Source organism: Perkinsus marinus, assembly GCF_000006405.1.
Source record: "Perkinsus marinus ATCC 50983 genomic scaffold scf_1104296972926, whole genome shotgun sequence".
NCBI lineage: Eukaryota > Perkinsozoa > Perkinsida > Perkinsidae > Perkinsus > Perkinsus marinus.
This window is the reverse complement of record NW_003201605.1, coordinates 72,642-85,905: the sequence shown is the minus strand read 5'-3', so window position 1 is coordinate 85,905 and position 13,264 is coordinate 72,642. Positions and strand designations below refer to the sequence as shown.

Sequence of the window (13,264 nt, the reverse complement as noted above, 5' to 3'; positions counted from 1 at the left end):
CGGCATGGTTTCATGATGTAGCTGTATAGTCCACTACAAGCGTTCATTGTACCCACGTGCACAATACTCAAGAACTCAAAGACATCAATAATAGCCATGGTAAAACGCAAGAGATATACAACGGAATAGCACTTATAGTTTTCGATAGAAATGCCCTTGCAAGATGACAAGCCGTGCTGAATTCAGCACGATCCTGTAGCCGTCGGGATCCAGCACGAACACGATGTTGCTCGAGCGCCCTCGTTGGGTCTCTCCTGGGAAGGGGCGACCTGTCGTAGAAATAAACATTTCATTAAACCAACTTAGGTTAATACACCAACCACACCTCGTTCCACCACACAAGGGACTATTCATGTTGCATGTTACCCTACACGAAGCTTGTGGAGTATAGAGTGCTGCGAACACTTGTCCGTGAGGCCCCCGCCCGCGAATGTGGTTACTCTGAGCTATGCTCTAGCCTATGTATTTCGTTTGATGTTGTTGTTGTGACAACAACAACAACTGCGAAACCCGAACTCAATTTGCTCACCCCCTGCCACCGGGTTGTTTCTGATTGTCTGCATGTTGACGTGCAATCCTCAGCTGTGTGAGGATGGCTGTCCGATGGCTACAGATGAAGTCGGCAGAGTGGGAGCAATCATGTTGAAGAGTTTTGGGTGGGAACCTGCGACCGGGCCAGTGTTGGGAGGCAAGCTAGCCGAGGAGTACAGCGGGAAGTCATCATGGTTTGAGCACCCGTAGATAAGAATGTGACGCGCACGTGAGTCGGGACAAGACTTACCTGACAACCTGCATCCTCAAATGGTCGACATAGAACTTGAGACCTCTCTCAGCATGCACTCCAGACGATTTTGGGAGCCTACTCACCGTCCCATTAGGGTCCCGTATGATACGTGATCGGCTTAATGGGGCCTTAATGATACGTGACGTATCAACACAAGTCTTCAATGATAAAGCCTCTACAACAGATCACACGCATTCACGACTTGAGAAAATGACTATGGAGAGAGTGCTACTCATCTTGCTAAATGACAACAGTGCAATATGAGACAAAAGCACCATCTTCAAAGGAGCTAACCGGCAAGAATTATCATCCTATTTTTATCATGCTTGATAAGGGTGAAGGATTCAAAGGCCGCGTTTCTCGCACATCAGTGTCAATCAAAGAGCCAAACATAGACAGTTCTTTAGGAGGTGATTCAATAAAAGCGTTGAAGGTGTCATTAACACTACTACGATAATTGGGAGGAAAGATTGGGTTCATCGTAGGTGTTCATACATTGACTAATTTTGAAAATCTCAAGTCACAGCTCAGCGGTCGTGAATCACCTAGCGGCCACCAACGAACGTCACCGCGGCTTTGATGATGGTAATAGTGTGCTAGTTGACGTTACAAGTAAGTTAGTTCGAAGACGGCTCTGTTTGCCAATCTTACTTTGGTTGGCACGTGGATTTAAATCAAGTTTTTTTGTTCCGAAAGACAGGTATTGTTCCCTGTCCGATAGGTAGGGTTCCAACTATAATAGTTGAACTATTGCGGTCCGAGGCGAGTATGTTGGTAACGTTGCTGCTCGAGGAGCTCCAAGGTATTCTGGAGATGGTTGAGCTCCCTATTTGTTGAGAAGGTTTGCATATCCACAACGAGGCTGAGAAGTTTTTGTGGTCGGTTATCATTTGCAGCTTAAATTGTACCTTATCTTAGAGCATTTGGTGCTCCGTTACGGTGGAGTTTAGCCAAGGCGGATGCATCACACCAATATTGGATCGCTATTGGCAAGCTGGATACCCGTTGGAATGGACCTGGTGCTTTCTGGGCTAGGTGACTGCCAAAGATGAGACACATGACGACAATACTGTCCCACAGTAACTGTATTACGAGTAGTTGCGATACTTTCCTGTGAGAGTTTGACCGGGCTTCGCCTCGTGAACACGACTCATAGAAGATACCATTAAGTCTCAAGGTCTATAACTAACTACTTGGACATAAATCTTATGGGATGGGGTCTACTACGACTCAGACTTGGGTTGTACGAATAAAAGACTGGCCATTGCTCGGCCCGAGCAAAAACACGCTGACACATGGTTGCACGCAATCACACTGTGACGCACACCCTGTGCGTGAGCCTCACGCCGTGAGGCCACCATCGACCATCCATCAAACCACATGCCCCCCGAATGGGCGATAGTAAGGACGAACATTAGCGTAGTGAGTTTCCTTAATCATGCTGGGAATAACTTGGTCTTCTGGCACCTTGGTATCTACCATCTTCAGGACAACGCCACGAATAATCTCAAGGACACGGTGGAATCCACCGGGTGGATCGTGCGATCATATTTCCCTCCGCATCCCAGAGTGTCAAGGTTAAAAACGATGATCTCAGTACCGACCGGAGGAGGGCCACGGCGACGTAACCCACGAGCATCATCAAGACGCTGCTGCGTGCAGTCTGAACTAAGCGGTCAATCTCATCACGCACAGCCTGGCGAGACTGAACAGTGTGACCATTGGCACCCAATTTGCCCTCCTCCAGAGCATTCTCAGGGCTGAGACGGAGGGGACGACCGGAGAAAATCTCAAAAGGAGACAGACCAGTGTCGAGAAAAGGTTTACCATTGAGACGATGCAGCACTCGGCCTAGCGTAGATGGCCAACTTCTCTCATCACCGAGCTGACGGGCCAGAAATTTGAGGCTGGCAATCGCCCTTTCGGCCAGACCATTCTAAAAGGCAGCATACAGAGGTGAGATTCGATGAGTCACCGTCGGTGACTCACCGAGCGGAACGATAATATTTCAGCCAGAGGCCGACCCTTGAAACATGGCCCTCCGTCCGTCCGGAGGCGAACGGGATACCCTAGAAGATCAAACAGGCGAGACATTTCGCCGGCCACTGTGAGGCTTCTTTGATCCTTCAAAGGGGATGCAGTGCAATATTCGCTGTAATGGCAAGTCATCAGAAGAACCGCAGAGTAGCGACGCTTTTTGTCCCAACTCATCTCCGCGAGGTCTGCAGAAACGGTGTGCTAGCACTCTCGCGCCGCAGTGCGCGAAGAGCGGGCAGAATCCACGGTCGAGAAGTAACGACGATTGGAGGCTCCAATTTGGAGCCCATCTGACAGCCTTCACATGCGCGACAAACAGATTCTACATAAGTGCAAAGCTTATGGATGTAGAAACACCTCGATATCAACCAACGGACATAACGGCTATTCAGGCCGCCAGATTCCTTATGATAGACCTCGACCAGAGAATGCGCATAGTGCCTCCCCTCAGAGGTGTCCGTCGGGACATAATAGCAAATGCGAGTTGAAGCAACGCCGTTGACCTTAGAGGTCTTCACCTTTTTCATAAGGGGGCCGTCGTCAGCCAGGGAAAAGGATGAGAGTCGGAAGGCCACGTCGGAGAAGTGATGAAGGGCGTGCCATTAAGGCACGCCCCGAGTCCATCAGGAGGGGTTGAAACCTGAGAACGGAGGCCAGTGCTGCGAAAAATGTTCGCTTGACTCAGCTAGGCTCAAAATTTTCCTCGCTAATCATAGGATTTTATATATGAATTGGGAGAATATATACGATTAGTGTACAGAAAGTAACAAGGATTTTCCAAATTTTCCTCAGAGTTTTCATATTGTCACCAACACATGTGGTTGACCATGCGCACATTTTACCACACTGACGGAGGCAGATGTCGGGGAGAGCCATTGTAAAGAATGTAACCTCTCTCTTGGCGGAGAACCGTGCCCGAGTTGAAAATCGGGAGGAACCTGTGAGGCGTCCCCCGTCGAACAGATGACCCTTAGATGATCAAGGACAGTAGATTCACCTGAGGTGCTTGATGATGGTGATGATGCTGAGCCTAATTATTAGGCCCTAATAGCTTTCCATGCTCTTGGTCAGTGGCGTCCTCTGCCAGGTCGAATGGCGGGCGAGCCCCGGCCATACCTCGCCCTTCAAATATGATTTTTCAGGGATACCCCAAGAAAACGTCAACCGACTGAGTCCATCCGACTTGGCGTTTTGAGATGCTGCCACGTGTAGCAACGCTGGTACGACATGGTATTTCATTCTCCAAACCTTGCGGACATCCGCAATCGCATCACAAAGACGGGGTATGGCAATGCGCTCGATGGGCTTGCAAGTCACTCGGCCCGACTCGGTCGGGCAGCCCGACTCGGGCTCCACCGCGGAGCCAGGAGAGGGCTGTCGGAGAGTCGGAGAGGAAGCGGGGTGTGAATCACACTGTGTGATGCCACCGAAATCGGGGATCAGGCTATCAACAAAAATATGGGCCGCCAGACCGAACAACTCCTTCCGGTTCTGGTGCCATTTGAGCATGGAGCCTCGGAGGCACCTCGCCCTTCGTGCCAGAGGGGTGCGGTGTAGATCATCATGCACCAGATGGACGACGAAGCCCATGCCGAAGGGGCTCGAGTCGCATGAGACCTCCAGAATTGTCGCCGCGAAAGAAGTCTCATGATCACAGGGACAAGATGGAGCACCCAGAACACGAAGACAGGCGGTAAGGGTCTTCGCTTCATCAGCATTTAGCGGGACCTCCTAGTCCCACCCAGCTTTCCATCGACCAGAGATGCGTCTCACGTAATCGGCAGCAAGGCACCGGTCGACGTGGAGAGTCAGTGGATCATAGGCCGCACCGGCGGCGCGAAAGAGAGACCTTTTGGTGACCTTTTGGTTCTCTTTGAAGACCGTTACCTCTGGGTCCGAAGAAGTGATGCAACGCAGCACCAGTGATCCCTGGCCTCAGGGCAGTAGCCTGAAGCTAACCCCAAGGTGCTTGAAATCCGCAAGCTCCTCGACCTCTCCCGTAGCCGAGAAGTCCAACGAGTGAGATTTCTTGGCAGGGAACTCGAAACACCATTGTCCTCCCAGACGAACGATCTGCTCTTGAAGGTTGCGGACCGCCACAGGGTCACCCAGGAGGCACATATCGTCCACATACTCCCAGTGAAACAGTGAAAGGTCACCTTCACTGGACCCGCATGCTGACAACGCGGCTTCAATCAGGCAAGAAAGGGCTTCGCGGAGAACAGCCGGCCCGCAGCGTAGGCCGAAAACTAGTCGGCGTGCCCCGAAGTGACGGCCGAGAGACCTTATGACCGCTATATGATCGTACAGTCTCACAGAAAGCGGTGGCCGCGTCGAGAGTGCAAACAGTTTTCACGGTTTTTCAATTTTTACTAAAAACTGAGGCGACGGAGAAGAGGTAGCTGCTCCGCGCGCGCTCGGAACGAAATAGCAGCTAGAGCAACGCGCACCTGCGCGAGGATGGTTGCGTATGAGTCTCCTGGAGCCAATTAAAGTGCTAAGCCTTTCCGGGTTCCAAGTCCACGGCGACAAATCCAGGTTCCACATCCAAGGGTCGGTTTTCCCATCCACGCTCCATTAAAGTGATGCTACTTGGAAAGGTCGACTTTCTGGGCAAATTTTCCAAGACGTTTTCCCGGGCGAGGTTCATCGAATTAAAGACTTTAATTTAAAGTAGCAATGTGGAAAATGAACCACAGCTTGGAAAAAGTTCGGTGCTTGGAAAACGCAACCGCTCGCACGCTGCGTGCGGCATGCCCGAAACTCACACAATGTACTCATACTCGACTTAGTCGAGTCGACTAATAACATTTAACTACTTACTAAGGCCGCAAGGCCGCAAGAATTGAGCATACCAAGCAAACTAGATTGTACGACCTGTCTTGCGCTAAGTTCCTTGCCGACTTAGGCCATCATCAGAGGATTGACGAGAGCACTGAGGGTAGGGAATGAGGTGAGTTTGTTATAAGTAACATGTTGGTAAAGGTCATGTTGATGAAGGATCGTTTTTGTTCAATATTCTCGTAGTTTATCGAGTTATTAGTGCACTTGGAAAAAACGGGCTGCGCTTCGGAGTCGCGCGACTGGTGGAAAAATGACCCTCCTCCGGAACATGGAAATCGCGCACTTTAATCCGCGCTCGCGTGGAAGTGTTCACTTGGATTGGAAACAGGACTCTGCGCGTGGATCCAAGTACTTGGAGATATCCCCTTGGACATTGCTTCACTTTAATAGACGTTTTTTCTCCAAGTTTGGAAAGGACTTCTTTCCCTCCACTTGGACTTGGAAAAGTGGGCACTTTAATTGGCTCCTGGATATGAACTCGGCGGAGCCGTTGCGATACCACGTCGTAGGTCGACACAAACTTTTTGGCCTTGTACCACCGGAAAGGTGATAGCTTCGGGCAGGCAGGACTATTCGCCGTTTTACTCGATAGAGAGGGGTTGCCACCAACCGCGTTCTTAGAAGCGTTCGAGTTCCCCCAGATAGGATTCTTGTTGAGAGAGACTCAGACCGTCTGAGTCAGACGTGTGAAAAGGTTTCGAGAGTAGTCATGTACGGGCCCCTGCCGTACCAGCGGCGACGATAACCATCGGACCTTGACAGTATGACTCTGAACAGGGCAATCCTTGGCCTCGCTGTCAGCAAGGGGTCGCAGACGGATCGAGTATTCCGGGGCAGCCTTGACCTGACGCCATTGCTCCCCCAACTTCGCCGCGCGTCCGGCGCACGCGCTCGCCTGAGCGGGTCCACCCACAGTCAGGAGCTCATCAGTGCCTCGTTCGCAGCGGTAAACCACGTGCTCGCGCTCCTAAACAACGGTGGATCACCGTCGGTGATGGGGAGGTCTTCCTCTGCGAGCGCCACGTACTTCAGATAGCCACCCTGTGCGAGGTCGGGGGACGAAGAATAACCCGAGGGTTTGACAGGAGTACGAACGATGACCTGGCGTGAACCCGATACCTCGGCGAAACACAGAGAGACCTTCAATGCGCACATGGACCGGACATCAAGGATGCACGTGGAGGCGTCCACGCCCGTGGAGGCACCGCTTGCAGGGAGAACAAAGAATTGTAACTCATAGTCTCGACCATCATGGTGCACTGTGACCTCGGTAGTGCCACTGAGCTTGACTACTGCGCCGTTGGCGAGCTTGGCAGAGGTCGAGCATGGGCTGATCTTCCAGCCCCTTGCAGCCGTCAATGGCGGCCCGCCATCTCCAACGTCAGCGCCATCGCCAAAAACACTCCTGACGTCACAAGGGTCAACACGTAAGATTGTGATAAATTGTGCGTCAGCAACCCTGATAGGGTGATAGTATCACCAAGTTTGAAGGGGTCGGACACGGGGAGGGTATCATCTTGGATTCGAAGTGCTCCGCCAGCGCAGTTGTGAGCACACTAGGGCTCAGTTCCAAAGGGGGAATAGCGCAAGACTTAGCTTTGGTGCTCAGCGCGAGTTCTTTAGCGAGACGATGGAACTGTTTACACGAAAGTCGACCACCAACGAGCTTAGAGCGAACAGAGTCACAGTAGGCAGACCGCTTAGCTTCTTTGAGCTGAAAAGCCGAATCTCGAGAATCGGTAGAAGAGGCTCTCAGCAGAGAGGCAAAAACACTTGTACAGGTTTCGTCCCACCATGGCACCGAGTTTTGGTAGGTAGGTATGTGAACCTCTTTGGCGAAGTTGCGTAAACCAGCGCGGAGTACTGCTTGCAGATGCTCAACAGCATTATCGGGAGAACCATTTGAGAAAAGATTTCTCCTCAACTTACAGCAAGCATAGGTACGGAACCTAGGCCAATCAGCTACCCTGAAGTCCCAGCCAGGTCGCGTGGTCCGAGATGAGTCCGTCGTCAGTGTGATGGGAATAGTGGTGACAACACACAAGTGGTCCGAGATACGAGCCTCAATAGGATCAGCTTTGGCCTTAATACAGTGGGTATCAGAGTTGGTGAAGACCATATCAAGAGTACCACCGTCTATATGAGTCGATACGATTCGCGAAAGACCCAGACTCCGAGTAGTCGAAAAGAGGCTATCCATGCTTGTTGAAGTCACCAACGGCCAGCACGCAAATAGGTTTAAAAGCCGTGATCTTATGAAAGGATCCCCTAAGACAGTGTTCGACATGAGTAGTGTTAGGAGGACGATAGGCGCATAGGATGCACTGCATCTGCCAGATGTTACCGATGGCAGTTGCCACGAGCACCCAGCAACATTCCGCCGTAGAACCACAGTCGACTTCAGTAACATTTAGGACTGACTTGCCCCAGGCTAGGAGACCACCACCATGAGAAGTACGGTCCCTAGTGTGATTGCACGCAATCACACTGTGACGCACACTCTGTGCGTGAGGCCCACTTAGTGGGCCCCACTATCGATCATCCATCAAACCACATCCCCCATTGATAAATTGCAAGGAATTAAATGGTCTATATTGGTTGATGTGAGCCCAACTGGTCTGGGAGGGCTCTTCAAAAGAGGAGAAGGGATTATATCATGATTCTCTGAGTCAGAGACTCTGACCCTCCGGATGAATATGAGTGTTGCAAAATTGGTGCTTTTATAGGTGACTGTCGGTGGCAGTCAGTTTGGGAACTCTTATCTTTTTTTGGTAGCTATTCGGATTTGGTCAAGTCGGATTCCTGCGAGTGCGATGATTACATGTCAGTCTGACCCTGTCGTGGCGCTTCTAGCAGCATTCCGTTTGCGGTCGAGGTTCCTGAAAAAGCCTGAAGGGTATTGCTCAGCAGTTGGCCTTACACGATGAGGTTACTGGCAGATGGTACCAAATAGAGTTTGTTCATGTGTCGGTTGATGACAACCAGATAGCACACATTTTTCCAAGGTTACCGACGGGTTAACCGGTCCCTGTTTGCTTCAATAGGGTGTCACGGTCCGTGAGTCACGGATGATATGTGAGAAACGAGATGATTCGTTTCAGTTGGTCCCTCAAGCATTCGCTCTCCTTTTTGAAATGGAGAGCTGAGTTGATGAAAGGGAATTACATATTGAGATGTTACTCGCCGTACGTTATGAGATCGTGGAGTGATAGAGATGCATCGGGCCCCAATGATTGGGGGAAAATGGGTTTAGAGTCGGTGTCTATGCCCCGCCCTGGTCGAGATCAAGCTGAAGGTTCAGCGACGCGGAGTTCACCCTATCTACTTCTCAAGCGCTGCGGTCGTGCTTTATGCTCTGAGCACAATTAGCCTATGGCTTGGGAATCCCAACTTGGGATTTAGTCCCCTCCTAAGCACTAGGTATTTGATGGTTATCTCTTATCAGTGATAGGCTATCACGTATCCTGAGCACGTTGTATTTGCGGAATTCTGGATTCCGCAGTGTGGTATGCAATGTCCGGATAGCTTCAGCAAGCTTCTGTGCGGAGACCGATAATGAGGTGATGGCACTATTGGCGGAGTCTATGAAGTGGGTTGAACGAGCAAGTAGACGAGATATCGGCCCCCTAAGAGGAATGACTCCGTTGATGAGCCAGTTGAGTGATTTGGTGGAACTGGGTATAAGAGATCTCGGCGGCTCAGTGTAGGACGTGTGTGTACGTTATTGGGGCGTGGTTCATAGCAGGAGCTTCCTGAGGAGCTTCCTACCCAGAGCATCAGAACTGCTGGCACAGCCTCGTGGAGAGAGTTGCTGCCAGATATTGGTGAAGAAATGAACGATTTCGGGGTGAGAAGTAATCTTCACTCGCTGTCGAGTCGACAGTGTCGACGGGCTCGGTGAGGTCTGGGTATGCGAAACCTAATTCGTGGTTTGAGTCAGTAGTTGTGGACGTGGCCCATGAGTGACCGGTTATGTACGTATTGGGGAGTTTTGGGGATTACGCCGTAGTACCAGTATTTCAAAGTTGCCGTGTTGTATCTTGGCTTACTAACTGGTCATGTTGATCTGTCTATCTGATCGCAGCTACTGCTGAGGTTTGGAGATCGGGATTCAGTATCCCACTCTACTGCTAGACGGATCAGCATTTGGGGATCAGGTGGTCAACACAGCAGGGAGCCAAATACTACTACAGCTCTAGTCTGCACATTTCCGGGTTTGTGGTTTGGGGCAACTAGCTATTACATGATGTGTAGTTGAGTTCTGTTCTGTGAAGTGCGGTGTAGGGGAATTTCCCCTGGGGAAAAGCATTGTATTCGGAACGCGGTGAATTGGCGTTGAAGCGGAAAGGTTATGAACGCCGCTTAGCCCTACGGCACGGAACGTGCGCCGTTCCAGGAGACACATGATTGGTTAACACGCATGCACAAGGGCACGAAGGTTGCACAAGCAACCAAAGTGGAACGATAGGATCTGCCTCACCAGTCCAGCTTCACTTCGTTAAAAACGAATAACTACCACATCGTCATCAAGCCTAAGGTGCATTCTGCACGTACCTTGACACACAGTACTCGTTTCACCGTACTCAAAACTGGTCTGCCCGTGAATGAAAGTTTCATTATGAAACCGTACAGGGCCAAAGCCTTCAGCGTGAATAATGAATCGTCAAGTGGCACGCGAATGTCACTTTGCCAAGTACACCATGTGTAGCTTCGAGTACTACTCGACGAGTAATCTTATTTCGTTCTCCATCGGGTTCCGCTTTCGGATTCGACGAACCGTACTGCACCACACAACACCTCAGAAATGAACAAATAATGGTAAATGGAGAAAGGCTACGAAGAAGTACACGATGAACAGTGGATACTATAAGAGTGTGTTACCGATGAAGAAATTGCTATGATCATTTCGAACGCCGTTCTTCACTGCTGATAACTGCGGTGAAAGTGGTGGCAACAAGCGCCGTGTTCTCTGGGGATGCGGTGTCTGAATATGATGCATTCCACAATCACCTTCCACAGTTACACTCGCGTCCCCACAGTAACGTCCTCTCGAAGGCAAAGGAATGTGGCCCGAGTAACCACCGTTTCAAACGACCTTACCGATGAAATTCGTCCCCGCCTATCCTTGGGTCGCCACTTGTTGTTGTACGGCTTGGTCGGCAGGCTCAATTTGACCGTCATGATGCTTTGCCGCTGCGCTCTATCGTCTTCGTTACCTGGCGGCGTGTAGAACTCAGGGCACCCCAGTAGCTGTAGTGCTTTGTCACAGTTATATCTGAAAGCGCCTCATCTTTTTTTCACCATTAGCCATATTCGACTTACTGCGCTAAGTGTAACACGCCTAATGCCGCATCAACCGAGAACGGCGCTCGGTAATCCATTGGGAAATCCAGAGGATTGTGAAGACGACTGAAAACGAACGGTCCGTTCGGAACGGACGCTCCATCCGACGCCCACCGAGTGGATCCCGTCGCCTCACCTTGAACGCCTCGAGCCATTATCTATCTCTTCCTCGACGTTGCTGCCACGCCGCGCTCCTCTCTCGATGTGAACAAAGGCTTGTGTGGGCCACACGTCCTCGGCCTTCTCCAGGAACTCGTCGATGTCATCTGTTGTGAGGCCGTTCGCCTCAGCCAGCTTCGGGTTCCAAACCTAAGTCTTTCAATACACCCATACACAAAGCGACCAGAACGGATACTCACGCATTTCGACTGCTCGACTGGATGCCCACGCTTCCACCCTCCGAACGATTGACACCAGAGCTTGGGAATCTCGGGCGCTTGATATTCCGGACCAACGGGAACGCTCTTGTTGCCAGTCGTCGCGAGTCGGTATGCTTCCTGTCTTTTCTTCCGACATCTACCGCACGAGTAGAATATACCTACAACTCCACCAAGGTTCAGAGGGGAGTCGAATGGCTCGAGGACGACCTCGTATTCCGAGCGCTTCTCGTGTATCCAGGCCGGTAGGCCGCAGATCTGCACAATCGGTATGATAAACCCGCTCGCAGACGAAGCAACGAGCTCCCTCGCTGGGCTTCTCCCCTGGCCGGATTTTTTCGGGGTCAGAAGAAGTCGAGTCTGAAATACCAGAAGCATAACTTCGCACCCGAGACAACGCGCAACGGTGACGAGACGCACACAGAAGGCATTCGTGTGGGAGAGGCACATGCCTGGTCCCGAACCTACATCCTCCTGAGCTTCCAGCTGTGTTAGAAGTTGCTCGAGCATTCGATACAAGAGCATCGAGAAGGTTGGTGCCATCAGTCCGTCTACGCTTCTTCTCTCCGATCACAGCCAAGGTTCGACGCCGCTGAAAGTAGATGTTATCACCTTCCAAAGGCTAGCACCATTCCGGAGCCGAACTCAGCCGTAGATTCTAGACGGGTCTATTGTGATGGCTCAGACAATCGAGGGAGATACCAATCAGAGGATTCGGATGCCCGACTCACTCTCGTTGGAGCTATCACTTCACCACCACATAATGTGCATGGCGAGCAAGGCTCGGGTTCACGAGTTCCAGAGAGGAACGGAGGCCGGGATGGAGCAGAATCAACCTCGGATCCTTTGGAAGTTCCCGACGGACTCGGGCTCAAGAAACTGGACGGGTCGGTATGGCCAACCATAGATGGTTCTGACACCATCAATATCGAACTCTGCAAGGGAGACTGCGTTTAATCTGCTGCGATGCTTGAACACAATCTGTGCGGATGACTGTGGGCAGAGGAAGGAACACCTCATCTATACGCTAGCTAGAAGGATTCACTCTGGTGATAGTCTACTGGCTCATCCAAGCGCTGCTCTACTTAGTAAGTGACGTTTCAAAGCATACCTAGTCCAAGGGGAGGCGCAATCCCTTGGCGCTCACTCTTGGAAACGTGCAAGCGCACAATTATCGTATTTCCCTCGCTCCCTAGGTTGCTCACATGCTATACAGTTATATTTCGAACAGGCTTGGGGATTCTCAGACGAATGACATGATCACCACTGAAGAGTTATGTCATTCAATTCAAGTACCATCCGTGACAGGAATGAGGGAAAAAGTCACTTGCGTGCCCGACGCCCGCAACAAACCTCGATCGGTGTTGCGTGACAGCATTCCGCACGCGTATCACGCACCGTGCACGCATGTGGTACATGTGACTCCCGTTAAGATGAGCTCCTCGAAGACGGGTAATCGCCCCGGTGTCTCTCCCGGAGGCATAGAAGGAAGAACAGGGAATTTACGGATGATCGTAGCATGCTTTGCGTACAGCGGCTTGGGGCGCCACCAAATACCAAGACGAGCAATGAATCGATCATGTGTCTCCCGGGCGGATAGCGCCTATCCGCTGCGTTGCTTCCACGGGGCTTAGCCCTGATTGAGACCCCGCTAGGTGCAGGTAGCTCATCGAAGTGGGTCTTTCTGGTGCTCCAAGACGATGCGCTGACTCACCTGGATGTGTTCTCGTTGCATCGTTCGAAAAGCGTCATACCCGTTTTTTGACTCCTTGCCATTCAACAGTGAGATATTTCAGTGCCTTCTGGACTGAGCTTGGGTTCGTTTTCGAGTCGAATCACAACCCTATTAACGGCATGGTTTCATGATGTAGCTGTATAG

At 51.2% G+C, this 13,264-nt stretch overlaps 4 protein-coding genes across 4 annotated transcripts; all 4 read right to left on the bottom strand.

The window, feature by feature from the left end:
• Nucleotides 1–3,865: 3,865 nt before the first annotated feature.
• Nucleotides 3,866–4,411, bottom strand: Pmar_PMAR018300 (hypothetical protein; the record flags this gene model as incomplete). Its single annotated transcript, XM_002766420.1, has 1 exon — nt 3,866–4,411. The coding sequence occupies one exon, from the start codon at nt 4,409–4,411 to the stop codon at nt 3,866–3,868; it is 546 nt and encodes a 181-aa protein (XP_002766466.1).
• A 345-nt stretch (nt 4,412–4,756) lies between these two features.
• On the bottom strand, nt 4,757–4,942 carry Pmar_PMAR018299 (hypothetical protein; the record flags this gene model as incomplete). Its single annotated transcript, XM_002766419.1, has 1 exon — nt 4,757–4,942. The coding sequence occupies one exon, from the start codon at nt 4,940–4,942 to the stop codon at nt 4,757–4,759; it is 186 nt and encodes a 61-aa protein (XP_002766465.1).
• Nucleotides 4,943–6,433: 1,491 nt separating this feature from the next.
• Pmar_PMAR018298 (hypothetical protein) lies at nt 6,434–6,632 on the bottom strand (the record flags this gene model as incomplete). The annotated part of the gene is made up of 1 exon (XM_002766418.1): nt 6,434–6,632. A coding segment is annotated over one exon (199 nt), but the record flags the coding sequence as incomplete, so codon positions are not given.
• A 4,508-nt stretch (nt 6,633–11,140) lies between these two features.
• On the bottom strand, nt 11,141–11,928 carry Pmar_PMAR018297 (hypothetical protein; the record flags this gene model as incomplete). The annotated part of the gene is made up of 3 exons (XM_002766417.1): nt 11,141–11,317; nt 11,368–11,643; nt 11,854–11,928. The coding sequence occupies 3 exons, from the start codon at nt 11,926–11,928 to the stop codon at nt 11,141–11,143; spliced, it is 528 nt and encodes a 175-aa protein (XP_002766463.1).
• Nucleotides 11,929–13,264: the final 1,336 nt, after the last annotated feature.